At 40.9% G+C, this 22,536-nt stretch overlaps 1 protein-coding gene across 1 annotated transcript in view; it reads right to left on the bottom strand.

Moving 5' to 3' along the window:
* BRCA2 (BRCA2 DNA repair associated) overlaps positions 1 to 22,536 on the bottom strand; it is a 95,976-nt gene that overhangs the window by 71,953 nt on the left and 1,487 nt on the right. The window contains exons 2-9 of the mRNA XM_077810087.1: positions 21,409 to 21,516; positions 15,336 to 15,587; positions 13,403 to 13,514; positions 12,440 to 12,492; positions 12,297 to 12,337; positions 11,714 to 11,825; positions 9,380 to 9,435; positions 8,891 to 9,005 (exon numbers count right to left, since the gene is read on the bottom strand). Of these exons, the coding sequence (XP_077666213.1) occupies positions 8,891 to 9,005; positions 9,380 to 9,435; positions 11,714 to 11,825; positions 12,297 to 12,337; positions 12,440 to 12,492; positions 13,403 to 13,514; positions 15,336 to 15,587; positions 21,409 to 21,487 (820 nt within the window). The 5' untranslated portion in view covers positions 21,488 to 21,516. The remainder of the gene's footprint in view (positions 1 to 8,890; positions 9,006 to 9,379; positions 9,436 to 11,713; positions 11,826 to 12,296; positions 12,338 to 12,439; positions 12,493 to 13,402; positions 13,515 to 15,335; positions 15,588 to 21,408; positions 21,517 to 22,536) is intronic.

The following is a 22,536-nucleotide window of genomic DNA, read 5'->3' as shown; positions in this document are numbered from 1 at the left end:
GAAAAATCAGTCAGGTTCTTAAAAGAAGGATTTTATTAAAAAAAAAAAAAAAGAAAGTAAAATATCATCTCTGTAAAATCAGGATGGAAAATACTTTACAGGGTATTCAGATTCAAAACACAGAGGATCCCCCTCTGGGCAAAACCTTAAAGTTACAGAAAACAGGAATAAACCTCCCTCTTAACACCGGGAAAATTCACATAAAACAAAAGATAAACTAATCCACCTTGCCTGGCTTACCTATACGGGTTGCAATATTGGAGACTTGGATTAGGATGGGTTGGAGAAGATGGATTTCTGTCTGGCCTCTCTCAGTCCCAAGAGAGAACAACCATGTAAACAAAGAGCACAAACAAAAGCCTTTCTCCTTCCCTTCCCTCCCCCCAAGATTTGAAAGTATCTTGTCCCCTTATTAGTCCTTTGGGTCAGGTGCCAGCCAGATTAGCCGAGCTTCTTAACCCTTTACAGGTAACAGGATGTTGCCTCTGGCCAGGAGGGATTTTATAGCACTGTATACAGAAAGGTGGTTACCATCCCCTTTATATTTATGACAGCCACCAACTTGACTTTTTCTTTGCAATCAATTACTTCCAACTCCCCCACCTCCTGCAAATGCCTCTGCAAAAAGCAGCATCCAGAAGCCACGGTTAGCAGCATGTCTCACTGAAAGCAAGCAAAGCCCCAGCATCTCAAGTTGGATAAGGAACTGCATGCAGAGGAAATTTCTGAGCATGGTAAAGGGGCTCCGTGTGTCTCTCGCTCTGTTATTGGGAGTGGGAGAGCGGTGTTTTTTTTAAATCACGGGCTACAGATTGTTCTCATGCTGCAGAAAGTGGGGTTTAGAGCTGCTTGGGGGAGACACAGAGAAAAGGAAAAGTTAACAGTTCAGCCAAGTTTCCCCAACAACCACACCAATGCCCTGTTGCCCACTGTGGGCGTTTTCATAATTGCTGGACTTGGTGTGTGTGTTTAGCGGGTGGTGGGGGGTGGGAGAGTCCTCTGGGTTGCCCCTGGGTGCTGCGTGAGGCAGAGGGGTTGGCACCTGGGAGGCAAGCTCTCCTCCCACTTCCCAGCTGGGTTTATTTGCTCTCTCTGTCACCCAGGCTAGTTTCAGTTGAAGAATTGCATCCCCCCTCCCCAGCACGAAAGTTGGGAGCTACTCAGCTGCTGGGGTTTTGCTCCGGGGGCTGCAGAAAAAGCTGCAAACCGCAGCTCTGCTGGGCTGGGACGTGGAGAGCCAAGGGGGCTTGTGCTCTGGAGCAGCATGGCTCCAGCCACACTCCCAACAAATTGGGCCAGTGTGCTCAGTGATCTCCCCCCTGTCCTCAGACCCCCGTCAATGTGACGGGGCTGCTGAGGGGCCCCCCCATTGTGTCCCTGCAGCCACCACTGCTGCTGGAATTGGTGCCTCTTGCAGGAGGCGCTGCTAGTGCCAGGGAGACACATCAGTTGGTGGAGGGAGAGGCCAATCAAAAACAAAGCTGTGTCTGTAAAGAAATGTATGGGTGAGATATTGCCCATCCATAATAATTTGCGGCCCACCCAGACTTACATTCCTAGCTACACTACTGGTCCAGGGCCAGATGAGCATATCACGTGTCCTTACATAGTTTACTGAACCACAAGGGGTGGCCATTGGCCCCTCGGAGTCTGAGGTGTCCCCAGTAAGAGCTATCTGGGCAGAATGAGTTTCTTCTATGGCCCATTGTGAAAGCTAAGTGTCCTTGATGAGCCATCAATACACAGAATTTACATTAAGGCCAGACAGCTATCTGGTGGATTTTACCCAGGAATACAACTCATGTAAAAGATACAAGTCCATGGCCAATATTCATAACTTTAGATACAAGGATGATACATTAATTTAACCAGGATAATCATATTTGATAGATTGTAACTTTTCTATTGACACCTTACATGATGCACTTTGTATAAGATTTATGGAAATTGTGCAACACTGGTAAGAACAGTGATACAAATAGTCACCTTTCTTATACACAGCATCAGACAATCTATTTGGGATAATTTTTGGTTTTCACATTAGTTAAAGACATAGGTTTGTATGGTGCAGAGTTAGTAAGATCTTTTCCTTCTTTAGTAATAACCACACTTTTTGATTTTTCCATAAATCTGTAATCTCATTCTCCTGCAATTATCCATTAAACAATTCAGTTAAAATTGGGACCACCACTTGCTTTAGAATACTCCAAAGAAAATCCATCAGGACCTTCTTGATTTTAAATTCTTAATTACAACTTTAGCTTCCTCTGCAGCAATTTGCCTATTAAGAACTACATCACCCTCTGGGTAGTTTCACACTTTGTTTTGAAGCATACAAAGAATGCAAAATGTTAGCAAATGTTGCAGAGATCAGACTGAGACCAGTTATTAAATCTCCCTTTTTATATCCAATCTTTTAATCTAATTGTAACAGGGGCCCACCTCCACCCCATCCTCTTCCCTGAAGAAAATGCAGATATCACCAGGTGTGTGCACAGTGAAACTATTACAATTCCCCTTCACCAATATCACCACACTCCCCCATGCTCCTGCCTATTTACAATATTTGCTGAGCTTTAGGCTGTCTCAGCAGGACCTGAGGGGAACAGAGATCTCCCTTCTCTGAGGCTTTGTATGACTAGATGCAACTAACTCTGTTCCCCTCTTCCCCCCCCCCCCCCCCCACACACTTCCTTCCTAAAAGGCGCACACTTTTATCAGTTCGGGGCTGATGGAGCTAATTAAGTTTTTACCCCACCCAGTCTGTTCAGATAATTACCCCCAGTCAGCTTCTTGTGGGGCACTAACTAGCATCTAACTTATCAGAGCGCAGGCTCACCGACACACTTTTTGCACTCTGTCACACACCACCCATCCTTGCAAGGTCTCTTTTCCTCTGCACTCTCCCTTCTTTAGAGGCTCTGAGCTCCCCATGCTCGCCCCAGCATGGTTGTCCATGTTCCACCCCTAGAAGTCACATTTTGTGGGTGAGGGTCATCCTCATCATTTTTGTTTCCACCCACAGATTCGCACACCATGGACAGCCTGTTTCCCCATTCCCTTTGCCTTCTCTTTCAGTTTGGGCAGGGCCTGTCACTATGCCTCCCTTTCCTCATCCACTTGGGGGCTCTGGTTCCCCCAACCCCACAAACTTGTCCCAGGATCCCTCCTCCTGCTGTGCTGGTGGTGAGGTTCCTGGAACTGCCTGCTTTTCACTTGAAGCTAGGAGCACTATTTTCCTCAGCCTCTTGTGTTAGGCCATCTGCTTTCACCCTCTCCTTTTTGAGGGTGGTCCAGTCTTCCTTCTGGCCTGTATCTTTATGTCTAGGGTTCTCTGGTTTTCCTATATCTACTCCTTTGCCCCATTCCCTGTTGGTCTTGCTTCCTGCCGTGGGGGACTCTAGACCCTCATTTTCTCCTTATAAGGGAAGATGCTCCAGTCTGTCTCTATAATGACTGGATGGGGCAGCCCATCTACCACCCCTACCTGCTTCCACTCAAAGTGCTTCTTGACCTCTAGGGATATTTCTGCACTGGGCAGAGCCTCTTCTTGCAGTGGATGCATTCTAGTTTCAGGCTGTCACCCGGTAGTACCCAACAAGGCTTCACAAAACCCCTCTGGACCAGTGTGCATCCTGAGGCCGTGTCCACCAGTCCCCTCTGGCGCCTCCTCTCCACTTTTACAGGGATGCTAGGCATTTTCTTTTTCTGCCTGTGTAGATTGAGTCCACCCACAAAATTCAGCAAACCCACATTTCATATCTGTACTATCCAGCTTTATATGCACTGACTGCCCACACTGGTAGCAAATCACTCCCCTAGTTCCCCCAAGAAGTCCCATCATCTCCTCCTTTTTCTTTTCAATCATCCAGGATGTGGCCAAATTGCTGCCCTTCTTCCCTGAGTCCTGTCCCTGAAACATCTGGAATTCTTTCTTAGGAAAATCTGCACCCACAAACTCCTCTGCCAGCTTTACCGCTTCCTCCACGGTCATTGGCTGGAGCCTCTGGACCCATTAAGTGTGTGCTTTCAGGGAGGCACTGGAGAAATTGCTCCAGTATTATTATGTCTATTATTACCCCCAAGCTTGGGTATCTGGTTGTAGACAATGGGTTGCCCAATCTGTTAATTTTTGCACACCTGCCTGGGGTCACACACCTCTAATCCATCTAGCAGCCCAATATTTGTGTCTATATTTTCCCCCCGAAAGGCCAACCCTGTCCAGGATGGCCACCTTTACTCTACCATAGTCCCAGGCTTGCTCCTCACTCAGGGCCACAAAGTCTGCCTGGGCTTCTCTGGACAAGTAGGGTGCCACTTGGCGGGTCCACGATCCTTTATCCCATCTGGCTCCGTTGCTACTCTCTTTAAGGTTGATAAAAACACAACAGGGTCATCTCCAGGACACATCTTATACAAGCTCACCCCCATGTCTTACTGCTGTTCTTGGTTGTGGGACTTACCAGTCCCCATATCAGTTGCTGCTGCGCTTGTGCTTTCTCCTCTATGAACTCCTACAGGGATTAAGCACCTTGTTAAAATCCCCCCCTAGAATAATATCTCCTTCCCTAAAATTTCCTAAGTGCTTAAAAAACTGAACAAACAAACAACAAAAACAGCAGCTTGCCCTTGACTGGGAGCACACACATTGGCTAAAGTGAGAAGTTTACCTTTCAAGGACCCCTTAAATAAAATGTATCAGTCTTCTATATAAAGCAGGGATCGGCAACCTTTGGCACACGGCCCGCCAAGGTAAGCCCGATGGCGGGGTAAGCCCCCTTGGTGGGCCGGACCATCTCTTCCCACAGCCCCCATTGGCCTGGGGCGGCGAACCACGGCCAGTGGGAGCTGCAATCGGGTGAACCTGTGGATGTGGTAAACAAACCGGCCGGGCCCGCCAGGGGGCTTACCCTGGCAGACCGTGTGCCAAAGGTGTGCCAATCCCTGGTAAAAAGGACTATCTACTTACAGGAAACACTCTTGAAGAAACAAATACCTGAATACTTGGACACAGCCAGCATGTGTCTCTCCAGGGCAATTTAATAGAAGAAGGGTGGCAATACTCTTTGCTAAACACTTCCTTTTTATTGTTTCATCATAACTCATAGTTCAGTGAGCAAAATGCCCTTTTCCTTTTGGTGAGCTGTTCACCCCGTTAACATTAATGGTCATGTAATCAATCAGTTCACCCATGTGTATGAAGTCTTATCTTGCCCAGTACATTACCCATTGCTAAAAGCAGTGAGATGCCAGTTCTCCAGTACATTTGTGACTCTTCTTTAAAGAAGACATTTTAGATAGAGTTTCCATCATACACATAGTAATTTTAGAACTCCCACATATATTGTGTTTCCTTTTAACCCCTATATTGTTGTACCATAAGTCTGATTTACCATATATTTTTAAATACTGAGGCCTATTATTTTTAAATATACATTTTTTCTATTAGAACATATAACTACATTTAACATCTGTTTCTGTTCTCTTATCCAATTTCCTCTGTATCTCTCCTTATGCATTCCCCCACTGTCCTCAGGTCCCCCCTAGCTGTGGGATCCTGGGCTCTCCTTACTTACTCCATGGATATATCAGCTCCCTGCTGGAGGGTGGGTTTTTTATACATATATTTTTTAAGAACCAAGCCTTATCTAATCCCATCAAACTTCTTTATAACACTGGACACTATGAGAAAATTATACCATCTTTGAGTTCACTTATTCTTAACATTTTCCATCACAAGTGTTCCATTTCCAATTAATATAAAATTTTAAAATGTTTGTGAGAACTCTAAAGTGAGACTTACTTCAGTAGGGGAGATCTGGGTCTCTTGCTATTTCGTTATTAACTCTGTTTATAATATAAATCACAATATTAAGTGTTATGCCCATTAAGTATTCGGTAGTCGCACAGCATAAAATATCCTGGATGCTGTACAGCTCAGCTTCCATTTAACTATATTCCTTTATCATTATAACCACATGGATATCATATCCATTATTTACTGTAATGTCATAGCCCAGATACTAATCTTATTCTTCTGGATTTGGACTGTTTCTTCTGCTCTCAAGTCTGTCCTTTAGTCCTGATGTTGCATCTTTCTGAGCTGTTATGGCTCTCTTTGATCTCACTAATTCCCAGTAATTTCTTGGTAAACTGTAGGACTGATGTCTTTGAGCCCATTCAGATTTGTCTTCAGGGGATTCACCTATTCCCATGTCCAACAGTACCCATTTCTCTTCTTTTGGATTTGAGATAGACATATCTGTCCTTCCATTTAAAAGCCAGTCTAAATGGGGACCCCCATTTGTACCTCATTTTGTCCTAAGAACTGTGGTTACCTGGTATAGTTCTCTTCACTATCTAAGGGCTGAGGTTGCCAGATCTGGGAAAATGTGTATGGGCTGCTTAAGAATTGTCGGCAGTTCAGCTCTCTCCCTCATCGCCCTCAGTATTTTATCCTTGTCTTGATAGTAGTATAAATAGATAATCATTTCTCTTGGTCTGGAGCCTACTGAGGGCCTGGGGAAAAGGGATCTGTGAGCTTCTCATTATGAATGCAATCTTTATTGCCACATTTTAATGTGTAATGGAAAATATCATCCAACATGGCCAGCAGATTTGTCTCCTCAGTCTCCTCTTGAACACATTTAATCTTTATGTTATTCCTGTGCTCTCTAATTTCTACGTCCTTCAGCTATATTTTTATTTCTTTTTCTCCTTTTGCAATTATTTGGATTCTTTCCTCTAGATTAGTAATGATGTCTGATTGCTCATTTAATCCCATTTCCACATCTGATATTTTTCCATTAATTTAATGTTTTGTATCTATTGTGAGCCAGGACTTTTCCTCTCATCTCCTTATTCATCTTTTTGATTTCTATATGTAGGGCCTTTAGGTCAGACTCAGTGACTGCTGCTTCTCCACCCACATCCATAGTGTGTTTGCTGGAGGGGCAGTTACTCTCTTCCACAACCATGTCTTCATTTGGGAGAAGGGGAGGATTTCCTTCCTTTCCCAGACATCTAAATCTTCTTGTCTTCCATCCTTGCTTGTTGTGACTCTCTCAAAATGGCTGCTGCCATACTTCCTCCCCCAGCCACAACAAAACAATTTTTAAAAAAATTAAAACCCCCTCATTGCACTCATCCCCTGTACCTTTACAGCATAATGAGGGTCCAGATCAACATCTCCAAGCTTAAAGAGTAATTTTAATATATTTTGCAGCCTAATGGCAATGGATTCCGTTGCTGGATTTTCTCTTCCAGAGGCTGCTCTCTAGGACTGGGATCTGCCCGCTCCCTTTAGCCTTCTTTTTCTGATTTGCATATTTAGGGCACAGATCTGTGGATTCAGGTTGGCTTAGTTCTTTTTATCTTCTTAAACTTCTTTAATTTATTCTCCCTTTATTGTAAACAGGTGGATTAAGCTACCATCTTGTTTTCTAGTTTAGCCATGCCCCCTTCTTTCTATGTCAATTTAAGATGTCTCTCTCTCTCTCTGCTCCAACAGTGCAATACAGCTCTGTGTCTCTCTCACTTGTTTCAACTACGCCAGTTTCTAGCACGATGACTCAAATCTTCTAAGTCAATAACTTCCATCTTGACTGGTAGAGTTTTAGACACCAGACCACAGGTGCCATCTTTCTGAGTTGCTGAGAGGTGGTCGACCCCCACCCTGTCCTAGGCCCCACCACCACTACACCCCTTCCTGTCTCTTCCCGCCCCTGCTCCACCCCCTCCCCCAAGTGCACGCCACTCTCAGTCTCCCCCTCTCTCCCACCGCCTCCTGCATGCCTGATCATGCCTCCTGAACAGCTGATCACCAGCAGGCAGGAGGGGGAGCTGATCGGCAGGGCCCACCAGCAGGCAAGGAGCTGGGGGAAGAGCTGATCGAGGGGGCTGAGCACCCACTATTTTTTTTCCCGTGGATGCTCCAGCCCTGGAGCACCCATGGAGTCAGTGCCTATGCATCAGACTATTCCCTCAGGCCTTTATACACTATTCTAAAACTATTAAAACTGGTAAAACTACTAATCTACAAGTTATTTAAGAATTAATAGAACTATTTACAATTATTTATTTAGAACAAGGTCAGAGATTAGGACACTAAAGTTCCAACCCAGACCATGCGGCGATGAGAAAGAACTGAAGAGGCAGTCAGTCCACCCCAACCTTTATGGCCTCAGTCAGAAGCATGAGGCGAGCCAGGGAGCATGCGCGGACCAAAAGACACTACTTTCAAAATTCTCCGACTCTGGGTGCCTGGTGCGCATGCGTAACCCACAACAGGGACCATCACTTGAAGAAAGCCTCAGATGGTTGGGTGGTCTTGTGAGCCCAAGATACAACCCAAACCAAAACATTAACACGGCTATATTAGCAGCCTGAGCTGCTAGCCTGAGCTCTGCTAGCATGAGTCTGTCTTCCTGGCCTGGGAGGCTTGCTCCCGGGTGTAGTGTAGACATTTCCAAATGACTTAGGAGTTTAAGTCCTACTGACTTTCAGACAGGCTCCTAAGTACTTAAGTCGCTTTTGAAAATGGCACTTTGGAGACATTTCATTGAAAGTCAATGGGACTAAGACACTTTTGAAAATATTACCCAAAACCCTTAATATATTTACTTTAATACAGTATGAATGAGAACATAACTGCTACTACAGTCTTTTGTATCCTAGCTAAAATTCTGAACATTTATGGCTGCATTTCCTGACCTCACAACATGTGTCAGTCTTCTCTCTAAGGTATATGAGTTCTGTATCTGATCAACAGTCAACTACCCTGAGAGTTTTTCTTGCATATATTTCTTTTAGTGAAGGTAGCTTAATATTTGAGGCTAAGAAACAGTAAACCCAATAAGGAACTAACAATATTAAAAGTATATGTGCTTACCATGGTCTTTGACATCAATTTCTGTATTTAAGTTTACTGTCTCTGGTATGGATAGTACATTTATATCATTCTTCTCAGGCCTTTTACCCTGACTGGAGAAAAAGTTGTGCAAGACCTGTAAACCCAAGAGTCAAATAACAATTATATAATATTAAATGCTCACTAGGATTTACTAATACTTATGATTTTTACAAGTTTTAATACTGCTAATGTGTATATAGTTGTGCATAGTAACAAGTGGAGTTTGCATCAGTTCAAAACAAACACATTAAATGAAATTATAGCTTGGTTTTACATACTCCATTTTGCAAACACTAATTTTTAAAATGTAACTTGTTTTAAACCATACTGGAGATAACAGAGTGAAGAGAAGAGGAAATTAAATATTTCATTTTTTTGGCTCAAGGAATATTAAATAATAAATAAATACATAACTATACATTTAAAAAAACAGATTCAGTAGGATATTTTCTGCTTAAATTTACTCACCATAGCAATTCTCTCATCATGTTGCTTTACTCCAGATATGGAATCATTTCCTCTAGCTGAAATTAAAAAATAATTCAATTCACTTGTACTTATGTGGCTGATAAAATGCTCTGAAATATGTAAAATATTTATTTCTGTCTAATACTTAAACAGTTCAAATCTGTGGACCAGTCATTTAAAAAGCTTATGGGTGAAATTTTGTCCTGTGCTTTTAAGGGTCCTGAGGGGCTGTTTAAGTTACAGCAGTCTCCTTGGACTGCACTGCAGGTGACAGTAACTCAGAATCAGTACAGTGCTGCATACTGTGACTCTGCTCCCAACATGCCCCTAATGCCAAGGTTTGCAAAGGGGTCCTCTGAAAACAGCTTTACTGCTGGTCTTACATAGTTTCTGCCCTTGGGGGAACTCCCCCCAGGCATTATGAAGAGCTTTTAGAGACCCTATGGACCATTCCAACTCCTATGGATGGCACACAGGGGCAAGAGTGGGGGGGGAGGGTGTCAAGATTTCACTGTGTATTTGGAATACACAGGATATTTGTAATAATCACAGTGAAATAATATGAGGCTGATGGATTGCAGTAACTATTTGTTTTTAGGTTTAGCAAGAAACTATTGCTTGATAAACCTGTTTTCCTTTTGCATTGTTATTTCTGTAGTAGAAACCAAGCCATTAAACACTTTACGCATCATTCTTAAATTGATCAGTATATGTGGATTTGGAATGGCTCTATGAAAATCAGCTGTAAACATATTTTCAAAACAATTATGAAAAAGTTGAAAGACCATCTGGATAACATGCTAATCTTTCACCTTTAGAAACAGACACAAATGAAATAAATGTGATGGTCTCAACCTAATTCCAGAGTTGACATCTACCCACATCACAAAAGCTGCCACAATTTAGCGTGATTGTTTCCGATATTGCACACCAATGAAGAATTGGAGTGTTGTCACTGGAAAAGCTGTAACAGGAAAAGTAATGATCTATTTATTAGTCTTCCACTTACATAAACAAAAATCTTTCCTATAATTCTACTCCAATTTACCCTCATCTTGTTAAAAATACACAAATATAGAAGAGAATTTATTAGTGTTTAAACATCATACTTTATTTAGAACACCTGAGCTTAGAGAAAGACTTGAATTTTGCATTTTAGAAAAGAAGTCATTCTTACCCATCTCCAAAGAAGGAGGACATCTGTTGGAAGTAAATGAATAAGGATGGAAAAGAAAAATGGGTGGCACAATGCCATCAGTGAGGTGTAAAAAAATAAAACTAAAGATTGCAGTAGATCAAATCACAACTACAGAGGCTGATTTCATGTTTTAAAAATGGGACATCAGATAAAAAAATTGAACATAAGCTATCTACAGCATGTTTTATCATACAGTCTTATATGTCCTGCTTCCTTAAAACAAATTCACAACTTCAGTATTTTAATCCCTTCACCACTTACTGGACTTGTCAGTAATTCTAAAGTGAACTTTAATTCAAATAAATTGACTATTTGGGAAAAAAAGTATTTACTAATATTTGTACAGCATCATAAATACTATAATAATTAAGATGTTAGGCAACACTGGACAAGCACTTTTGCTGTACGTATGGGATGATGGACTAATGATCATTTTATAGCTATATAGTGTGCTTCATCCAGATATGTCAGAGTATTTTATAAACTGATTATACAAACTAAGTATATTAGTTCATCCATCAATGACATACAAACACATCTGAGATCAAACATTGCAGCTGTTTGGTTTTGTATTTAATCTGAAAGACTGTGCCCCCAGCAGCCCAGTGCCCATCAACCCATTGCGAGCACATTTTTTCAATACTGAATTTATGGGGCAAATTAAACCTACTGAATCACCAATACCACTTACTACTGAATCTTATTTCTCCTAGAAATATTACATCCAAGTGTCGACCCAGCCTGACATAGTTTAGCTTGACCTTATAAAAATCACAGCTTGAAGTGGTATAGATGCAGGCAATCAATGTAACATGTTAATCTTTGTTCCTATAAATGTTGCTATGTTATTCTGTCAGGTAGGATGCTATTATTATATGCCCTGAGCCCTGATATAAAGGAACTAGCTTTTCAAAGAGCAACAACACAGTTCAGGTTCACGTTTTCCTTTCAGGATGATGTTGTTAAAAACCAACTGCTACTGCTCAGTTATGGACACCACTTTACAGCAAAGACAAAGCTGTCATATAAATACCATATAAACATCCAGTTTACTCTTCAGTCACGTGTTCCTGGGATTATAAAAACATTTAAGCCAACTATGTTAACCTTGAAATACCACACACTTTTAATGTTACCTATTATCACTGTTGCACTAAGCGTAGGGGGTGTGGCTAAAGAACTTGACCAAGACATATCTGGATCCACTTCTGCTCCCAGGCCTTCAGAAATACATTTTGGTGTCTTAACCTAGAAATACATCAAATCATTTTAAAAGTATATTTTAAAACAACACTCTTGCTTAGATGCCTGGCTGGTGCGTCTTGCTCACATACTCAGGGTCATACCGATTGCCAGCTCTGGGGTCAAGAAATCATTTTCCTCTACTTCGGATTAGCAGGGACCTTAGGTTTTTTTCATCTTCCTCTGAAGCATGGGGCATGGATCACCTGCTAAGATCACCTGAGCATGTCTCACCTTATTAATTCAATGCCATTGAAAGAGGTTCAGGCATTGATAGTACCTCAGTATCTTCTGTTCTCTACCTGTGGTACACAACCGTTTGGATTCTTTTAGTCTATCTAAAGTCATTGGGATCAACATAGGGCATCTTGCTGGAATGTAATGGTCTGTAATATACAGAAGGTCAGATTAGATGATCTAATGGTCCCTTTCTGGCCTTAAAGTCTATGACTCTAAACCCGGAAATAAAATGCTTACCTCTAAAAGTTTAGGTGTGCAAAACAAGCGTCCACGTGCCACTGAAAAACATTTAGAAATTAGAAAAAACATTTAATTAAGTCATCCAATGATCTTTAGAGATAAATATTTTTGTTAGTAAGAGAAGGAGCACAGATACTCACCAGGAATATTATTTCTTTGTGGTGTTCTGTAAATATCCCTTAAAGCTGCTGGACTAAATAACAAAATCAAAGAAAAAAATTATTACTTACCAAACTTAAATGGTAAGCTTTCCTTATAGACATTATTGTACACTCTATTATATTGCCTTCACACACAAAAATATTTGCAGTTTTACTTTAGCCATATGGGCCATCAAAACAGAACTCATGGAATATTTAAGATCCAGTGACTTTGCATGTGATAATTACAATAAGGAACAATGAAGCTATTCCATGATCAGTACCAATTTTCATGGGTTTCTACCAACTGTTTAATAAATGCTTTGATTGAACTGTATTAAAATCTGGCATACAAGCTTGTAGTCCAATTGTCATTTTAAATTAACATACTTCAATACGGAAGTGTCCTACAGTTTCAGATACTTTGGCCCGATTTATCTGAATAAATAAATAAATAAAGAATTGTAGAATTTGAAATGTTGCAGGGACTTGCACCATTTGTCATAAACTAGTTCCTTTACTAAACAAATTTTATGAATAGTGCATTGTGTTAATATGTTGCAGTTAGTATTTTATGGTCATTGTATCAAATGCTAAGAATTTGTGAAGTTGAGATGTCAACTAAAGCACCCTATGCACATAATGCTACAATTTAAAAATAAAAAGGAAATAGAGTATTTTAATAAAGTTTCTTAAGAGTCCAACAAACCTAAAATAGGGGGAAATTCCAAATATAGCTGATAACCCATTTGCAAATCACTCAGCTATGTATATATACTTTAGTGCTTGTGTATAAAATATGCAAGATTATCCACTGTTCTGAAACTCTGATGTTTCCATCCATGTGCTAGCCAACAGTTTTTATAATATAATTTCAATTTAAATATAACCCTCCTATAAAATATATTAAGTCAAATATTTTTGAACATTTCATTTTTAGAAGTGTTAACATCCATAACATACCTTACACTGAGGGAGGTATTGAGAGGTGAAAATATTTCAGTTGTTTGATCCAATTTTGTCTTCATAACACGTGGACTTATTCTATGTTCTTTGTCAACCAAACTGACTTTGCCTGCAATGTACAGTATATACAGTAGATAGTTAACCAAGTCCTGCATATATAACTATTTTGATTCTGAAATTTAAAAATAAAAACTTACCTTTTAAAATGTACATAACTAAGCCTTAGTTTTTAAAAAGAAACATTGTTCAATGTTACTTACATTTCTAATAATGAGCCTTTTGATCAAGTTGGAATATGTTCACAAATTCTAGTCAAAATGACAATACATGCACAGAACTTCAGTTAAGTTCATTTAATAAGCCTCATTCTTTTTTAAAAAATATTTATTAAATTTATTCTGTATTTATCTTCACTATAGATTATGTCAGCTAGGCAAAGGAGTCAATGTGCAGTATCACTGAATTTCCTGTTACTACAGGAGAAATGATTTTTGCGGGAACCCATAAAGCTCCTTCACAGATATATTGTACCAGCATTCTCCCAGGTCTGCACAAAAAATAAATTTCTTGCATTGAATGAGCTAGCATAAAGAAGAAATATTTTTGGTTTTATGTACAGTGCCAGACAGTACCGATTTGTATTACAAGTGTCTCATGAACAGTTGAGAGTTAAGAATTAGTAAATGAAGAAGAGCATTTCCACCTTGGCCATTGGAACCCTATGGGCTAAACTGAGAACCTCTTGGGTGGTGAGCAGTTACTCATATGAGTTGTCCCATTGATTCTGATGAGACTACTTATATAAGTAACTGCTCATTGGTGTGAGTAAGGGGTTCACAATCTGGCCATATGATACTAAGGTATATCCTCGAACCATTACACAAATGTATGTAAAGCACTGAAATACAAAACAACTCAAATAACGCTTTTAAAATGGAGGGCCATAAATTGCCCTGATTTACATCTTGTGCAATGCTATTCTGACTTGCTGAACATCTTTAAAGGCTTTACTGTAGAATCTAGGTAAGCCTCTGATATATGTCAAGAGATCCAGCTTCAGCAGAAGCCAATATTTGAAAGGAAGGACACAAATTTACAGTAAATGTACAAATCAGATATAGTAGCAATGGATGCATCAGAAATACCTATGCAGAAAACATTTTTATAGTTCATCTAATTCTGATCCAAGAGGCATAGATGCTAGAACTTCTAGATATGTCAAAACTTGAGTGAAAATTGGCATATACTTTGAGGAAGACAACGAGGTACAGTCTTAAGTGAAATGCTACCTGAAAAGAGAGAGAACTCTCTTTTCATATTGAAGATTTTATTCACCAATATGGCTACACTCCACAGCTTACAATTTTATTAATTTAACAACAAACTTATATCTATATGCCTTACAACTTACACGTCTTGATTAGAAATGTCAGTGAGTGCCCCTAGGACTGCACTAGACCTCAAATTGGCAACAGCCATTTTCTATTTAACCCAAACCAGCAAACTAACTTTTTAGAATGTTTATACCTTAAATACAAACTAGTTTTACTTTTTAAAAAATAGGGTAAGCAAAATTCATTCTTGGGCTCTCCCTAGATTTGGCACCTAGCAACTCCAAGCTTCTGTTCTGCTGATATAAAGAGTGGTTAAAGCACTGGAAAAGATATCACACCCAATCCTGCAGTGAGCTCTGTGTGCATGGAGCCATACAGAGCACACTGCAAGAGTGAATTCATTGTAATGAACAATTCTGCACTTATACAGGGTGAATTAGAGGGCCTAATACTGTATGTCTTTTTCGTATTTAATGTCTGTGATAGCATTATCTACTGCAATACTAATGGGAAGTTATAATAACGAAATATAAAATCTCTCTTTTAGGGGGCTGTGGGAAGCTATAAGCACTTTTACTTCAAATCCCGGTACTCACCTGCTTCTATTTTCTTCTGACCCAGTTCTTTTATTGGAGAAGACAAAAGTGGCAATGTTGCACTCTGTTCTTTGAAAATCATTGGAGTTGATGCCAACTGGCTATATGTAGAGGGCTTCCCCCTTGGAGTTTTAGCAGCACTTTGATCAAGCCAGCCAGCTGTGTATTCAAGTTTCTCTGATGTTTCAGATTCATAGGGTGGAGCCTCTGTGCTGAGTTCCTCAAACCAGTTGAGACTTATTGGCCCTAAGTCTATAAAGAAAAATATCACATTATTTTTATATGTAATTAAACCTAGCCTTATATATATTTGAGAAACTCTAACTTTATGTTAAATTGTCTGAATTCAAATCAGTTTAATGCTCCATGAAGGACATTATACAATAGCTGAGATTGGACAATACTGGACATTTAAACCAGCCTGTTATAAAACCCAACACCACTCCTCTAACCATACATTTTTATATTGTAGTACTCCTTCCAATTTTGATGTTGACTCAACATCAGTTTTGTCAAAAATCAAAGAATGTTGACTAAACTACTACTGTGGCTTTTTACCAAAAGAACAGTTACCCTTCAGTAATTGTGGCTCTTCAAGATGTTGTAGTCTGTGCGGATCCCACTGTGGTGCATATAAGCCTCATGCACATGAGCTTAGATTTTTTTCTTTTTTTGGGGGGGGGACGACGACATCAGTGTCAGCCAGGGCAGCACACCTATGCTGTGCCTCCTTGTGCTGCCCTATGCGGGCATAAAGGGCAGAGGAGTCACAGCCTTCCCTTAGCTCCCTCACAGCTCAGAGCCCATGTTAGCTGAGACTCTGAAAACAGGAAGGAGAGCAGGTTGTGGCATCCACACTGACAACACCTTGAAGAGCCACAGTTACTGTAGGGCAAAGCAACTGTTATTTGCGTACGTCAGTGTGGATCCCAATATATGTGAATGGCAAACAGTGTCATCTCTAGATAGTAGGAGTATCACAGCTGCATCCGTCAAACAGAGATAGGAGTACTGCTCTTCCAAACTTGCCGACTGATCTACTAGCTAAATCCAGTGCATAATGCTTGACAAATATGAAAGGGTGGCGTCATGTGGCTACCTTGCAGATTTCAGGTATCAGTGTATTTCAGGAGTAAGTCGAGGATGTTGCTTGTGCTCTGGTGAAGTGAGCCTTAATCGTCAGAGTGAGAGGCACATTGCCCAGCTGGTAACCCAGTGAGATATAAAACATAAGCCATTTAGACAATCTTTACAATGGCCTGGTCCTCGGAGCAACCAGCTATGACCACAAACAGAGGTGGCGACAGTCAAAAGATTTCTGTCGATATCACATAGTTCATAGCTTCTTCTCCCCTGGTGTGGAATGTGGTTTTGGGAAGAACACAAGCAAGTTAACTGATTACTTTAAGTGGAACTCAGAAGTTACCTTTGGAATGCATTTTGCATGAAGTCTCAGTACTTCTTTGTCTTTATGGCATTAAGTATATGGGAGTTCTTCTATGAGCGCCTGAAGCTCACTTACTCTTCTGGTCAAGGTGATGACCAACAAAAAGGCAATTTTGAGAATAAAATAGTGGATAGAACACTCCAAGAGATGCTAAAGAGGTGCGGGGGCTGACTCCATAAATTTTAGGAGGAGGATGTTGAGGTCCCATTCTGAAGTAGATACTTTCCTCATGGACTATATTTTCTAAATAGACAATCAACCTAATTCTCAATTACTGAGGGACAATCTCCACTCATTGATATACTTTGCTTTCCACAACCAAATCTCTGTACAACTTTTCATAAGCGATGTACCCAAGAATTCGGATTCTAATATCTAAACTGTATTGTTAAATCTATTCACCTAAATTTGGGTTATTGCTGATTATGTACTCTATGTATCATGTTTCAGAGTGGTAGCCATGTTAGTCTGTATCAGCAAAAAGAACGAGGAGTACTTGTGGCACCTTAGAGGCTAACAAAATTTATTATTATGCTCAAATAAATTTTGTTAGTCTCTAAGGTGCCACAAGTACTCCTCGTTCCTTCTGTGTGTCATATGACTTCTAAAAACTAACTTTGTATTTGTGGATAATCTAAGCACTATACCCAGATGTACAGACACTCTTTCCCCAACCTATGTATTATATACATTTTTTTTAACATTACCTTTAATAAAATTTTTAAATCTCTAACCAGTGATTAAGCATGCATTAGACTCTTAAGAAATTCTGACACTATCAAATGAGAGAAGACTAACAACAACTATCAGTGAATGATACACTGACAGTGCTCCCAGCTAGATCTTGACATAGCTAAATGAAAATCCAGAGTGTTTCAGCTACAGCAAATAGTCAAGAATCTTCAGTGCTGCGGCCTGCAGCAGGTCTTGGCCACATCGGGCTGCCAATATTAAGAACCTTTTCCATTTGAAGGTGTGGATAGCTTCCTGCTCTGTGCCAATGTTTCCTGAACATGCCAGGTGCAGTTCCTTTCTGTGATGCTCAATCAGCCAGCATCCAAGCCATCTGGTGTAGTGACCTTGGGTCTGGGTGGAGTACTTGAGCTGATCTTTGATGACAGGTCTGAGCAATCTGGGAGACTGACTGGTGATCACGTGGACATCTGTAACAAATCTGTCAGCCAAAACTACCTCGGCCAGCAGGGAGCTATGAGAATGAGCATGGCCTGGTCTCGTCTAGCTTTGGCAATCACCATGGGGATTAACAGAATTTGTGGGATAGCATATAGAAGGACTTGATTCCACTGCAGAAAGAAGGCATCTGGTAATGATCCAAGAGTCATGCCCCCTCTGGAACAGAAGTTTGAGCACTTGGCATTGTCCTTGATGGCAAACATATCTGTCAGCAGCATCCCCTACTGATGAAATATCAATTTGGAGAGCAATTTCTGCAGTGTGCTCTCGTGGTTGGTGATGGACTGCTCAGGAAGTTCAGTGCGTTGTTGAGTCTTGCGAGGTGCAGAACTACCACGATTATGGCATGTAAATTGCCATCTTAAAACTCTAAGGTATTTATATGCAGTTCCATATCTCTTGCATCTGTAAGCGGTCCAGGTGGGCTCCGCAGCCTGTCCCAGATGCAGCAGTCACTAATGCCCTGGATAGCAACTGGGCCACAAATGGCACCCCTTTTAGGGCATTGTCAAGATGTAGCAAACAGTTCAGCACCACAAGGACACAAGGAAGTATTAGAACCTTCTTTGTCGGTGACTTTGCAGGAGAATAGAGTGACCAGAGTCAGAACTGTAGCAGTCTCCGGAGAATATGGCAACCAGCATCACATAAATATAAGAGGGCACATGGCATAATGCTGCAAGTCAAATCTGTACCATTGTAGCCAGGTGAAATTTACTGTATTCAGTAATGTCTGAAGGGAGAGGAATCTGTCCTTAGAGTTCATAAGACACAGAATGTATCCTGGACCCTATCTCTGTGATGAAATAGTGACGATTTATCATATTTCTCCAAGCAGCATGAGGGCACAACTGAAACTTGTCAAGGTCTCCTGATATGATCTGCCTCTGATAAGCCAGTCAACCATATATTATATATATAAAGGCAGTACCTTGTACTGGTAATGATTTGATCTCAGCATAAATCTCAGGTAATTCCTGTGGGCTGTGTGGATGGCAAAATTGAGAGTCACAAGCCAGTCATGAGTCTGAAGCGAGAGAATGGTGAAGGCAAGCGTTACCATCTTGAATCTGAGGCAGCATATGAATTTGTTTAGTCTCTTCAGGTCTAGCATAGGACAAAGAGAATGAGGGAATGCCAGAAGTAGAAGCCTCTTCCCCAGTATTCCTGGGGAACCTCTTCTGTGGTTCCTAGATGAAGGCCACTTCTTTTTGTGGAAAGCTCTCATTAGTAGGGTTCCTGAAGAGGGATAGAGAAGGGTATGGCAAGGTGCCAAACACAGCAAATGGATGAGGTAGCCATGGGTGAAAATGTCCAGCACTTATTTGTCAGCTGTAATCTTTGACCATGCCTGATTGAAGAGAGTAAGAATTTCCCCAGGCCGACTCTGGAATGGCCTTGATGGGGCTCTCAATATCCCATCAAGCCTGCTCCCTCTCACAGGGAGCCTGGCGTGGGACAGAGGACAATGACAGGTGCCTCCTGGTGTGACAGGGCCACTTTCCAGGTGGTGTTCCGGTTGGTGAATGAGGGAGTAATATAGCATTCTGTGTCTTTGTGGGAGCTGGTACCAAAAGGGCTTATGGTATGGCACTGAGGTATAGACCCCTAAAGATCTCAGCATTGCACTCAAATCCTTGAGGGAATGGAGTGCATTGTCTGTCTGCTTGTGGAAGATCGCCGTGCCTGCAAAGAGTAGGTCCTCTTTTGTCACCTAGACTTATTTCAGAATCCCAGATGCCTGTAACTAGGAGACCTGATGCACTAGGACTTCCTTAGCCATGGATCAAGTTGCTGTATTAGACTTGTCTGTTGCCCCTTGTAGTGCTGTTTTGATACTATCTCCCTCCTTGATGGTGTGTCTCAGCTACTCCCTTTAGTCCTACGGGACCTTTCATAGAAGTAGATCACTCTCTCCCACATCAGAAAACTGTATTTTACAAACAGTAGTTTGCAATGTATACTGGAGGGAGGATAAAAGTAAGGCTTTGTACTGTAAAGGCTCAGTTTCTTGAGGGCCTTATCTTTTGTAGTTCCCTTTGCGGCTCTGATCTTTTCCTGGACCGCAGATACCACAAGTGACCCTAGTGACAGAATGCTAGATACACTGGAGGGTAGGGATACGATACAGAGAGACCTAGACAAATTAGAGGATTGGGCCAAAAGAAATCTGATGAGGTTCAACAAGGACAAGTGCAGAGTCCTGCATTTAGGACGGAAGAATCCCATGCACCGCTACAGACTAGGGACCGAATGGCTCGGCAGCAGTTCTGCAGAAAAGGACCTAGGGGTTACAGTGGATGAGAAGCTGGATAGGAGTCAACAGTGTGCCCTTGTTGCCAAGAAGGCCAATGGCATTTTGGGATGTATATGGAGGGGCACTGCCAGCAGATCAAGGGACGTGATCGTTCCCCTCTATTTGACATTGATGAGGCCTCATCTGGAGTACTGTGTCCAGTTTTGGGCCGCACACTACAAGGATGTGGAAAAATTGGAAAGAGTCCAGCGGAGGGCAACAAAAATGATTAGGGGACTGGAACACATGACTTATGAGGAGAGGTTGAGGGAACTGGGATTGTTTAGTCTGTGGAAGAGAAGAATGAGGGGGGATTTGATAGCTGCTTTCAACTACCTGAAAGGGGGTTCCAAAGAGGATGGATCTAGACTGTTCTCAGTGGTAGCTGATGACAGAACAAGGAGTAATGGTCTCAAGTTGCAGTGGGAGAGGTTTAGGTTGGATATTAGGAAAAACTTTTTCACTAGGAAGGTGGTGAAACACTGGAATGCGTTACCTAGGGAGGTGGTGGAATCTCCTTCCTTAGATATTTTTAAGGTCAGGCTTGACAAAGCCCTGGCCGGGATGATTTAGCTGGGGATTGGTCCTGCTTTGAGCAGGGGGTTGAACTAGATGACCTCCTGAGATCCCTTTCAACACTGATATTCTATGATCCTATTCTATGATTCTATGAATTGGTTTGTTTTACAGTTAGAAGGGAAACTGGACCCATTTTGCTAAAAACAGCAATATAGAAGTTTAAAAAATAAGAAGTCCTTCTCAAAATGAATAAATCACAAAATACAGTATATTTGGAAAAAGAATCATGACCACTAGCACTTCTGAACCTAGAGCGGGTGGCAACTTAAAAGTGAAATAATTTTTAACATTGACATATAAGAAACTAAGGCCTTGATAACATTAAAATATTAGAGCATTTATGAGTCTTGAGCCATTATTAAAACCATTTGGAAATTACAACCACATCTTGTGGATAAAGAACATAGGAATCTAAGGAGATAATCAAGTTAAACTAAACTCTTCATTGGGATATAGAGTTTATTGCAAATGCTTACAGAATACAGCACCCTGAAAATGCCTCTGATTACAATATGCTTTCAGTACTTTATTTTAATCAAATGAAATAATAGCTGTACCTGATTCACTGCATCGTGCCTTAAATATTTCAAAGAAAGTTGGTCTTTCCACAGGTTTGTCAGCCATTTTCTTTTCCATAACATCACTGGTATGCTTGTTAAAGAAGCCTGCAAAATTATATCAAAATGCTTTGATACTCAGCTATCCTAATGGCACTGCCAGGTAGGAGTCCATGGCTTCCATTCCTATCAGGGGTCAGCAACATGTCCACACACAGACACAAGTGTCCATGGTAAAAATTTTGAAGTCTGTGGTAATTTTTCAATAAATTGAATGACTGAATGACATAACTCCCCCACCCCACAATGTCCGTCACTATTAGCACAATAATTTTCTCGAGTGTCTGTCACACAATGTGGTGGTGCCGACTCCTGATTCCCATTTTTTTGCTCCTCAGGGAGTGATGTAAGGCAGCACATACTTAGCCCAAGGGAATGACCTTTCCTAGCCAATTAGTTGTGGTGATAGATTATAAAGAGGGTTCCATCCACTCCTACATGGAAGAATTATAGCTGCAATGTATGCACTCAACACAATAATGGGCATAGCATAAAAACCTAGACAAAAATAGTATGATCTCCAGTGTGTGAAGTTTCACAGCAGGGAAAGGAAAAAGAACTCAACTCTATCATAGAAGACAAGAACACCATGCAAAATACACAATACTTTGGAAAAGTTTTACACTAAATGAATCAGTGTTTACAATGATTCTTGATTAATAAGGTATATCACTTTCTATATAATTAGGACATATATACATAGTGAAATCTGAAAGGCTGTTTTTGCTGGCAGACGCATCCACCAAATAAGAATGTAATTGAAATTGGAATGCCAGCTAGACAGAGACTGCCAATTTCAAAAACATACATCTGTATTGTTGATTTTTTTTAAACTACTGCTACAAGTAACAACTAAGATTACTGTAGCAATTTTTCAGTTTATTTACTTTGTGCAATTGAAAGCATTTTAAATAGAGTCTATTTTATTGTTTCCTTTTAGATAGTCTGTCAATTTCAGCTATGTGGCTCTCTCTGAGTACCAGGGGAAACAAACATTTTTTAAAGTGGGAAAATGTTATTACAAAACCACAAAAATTGGCCAAGGAACTGAAAGATAAGAGTACTTGA

The sequence above is a fragment of the Eretmochelys imbricata genome, chromosome 1, assembly GCF_965152235.1.
Source record: "Eretmochelys imbricata isolate rEreImb1 chromosome 1, rEreImb1.hap1, whole genome shotgun sequence".
NCBI classification, from domain to species: domain Eukaryota; kingdom Metazoa; phylum Chordata; order Testudines; family Cheloniidae; genus Eretmochelys; species Eretmochelys imbricata.
The sequence above is the reverse complement of the archived record's forward strand: the minus strand, read 5'-3'. Positions and strand labels throughout refer to the sequence as shown.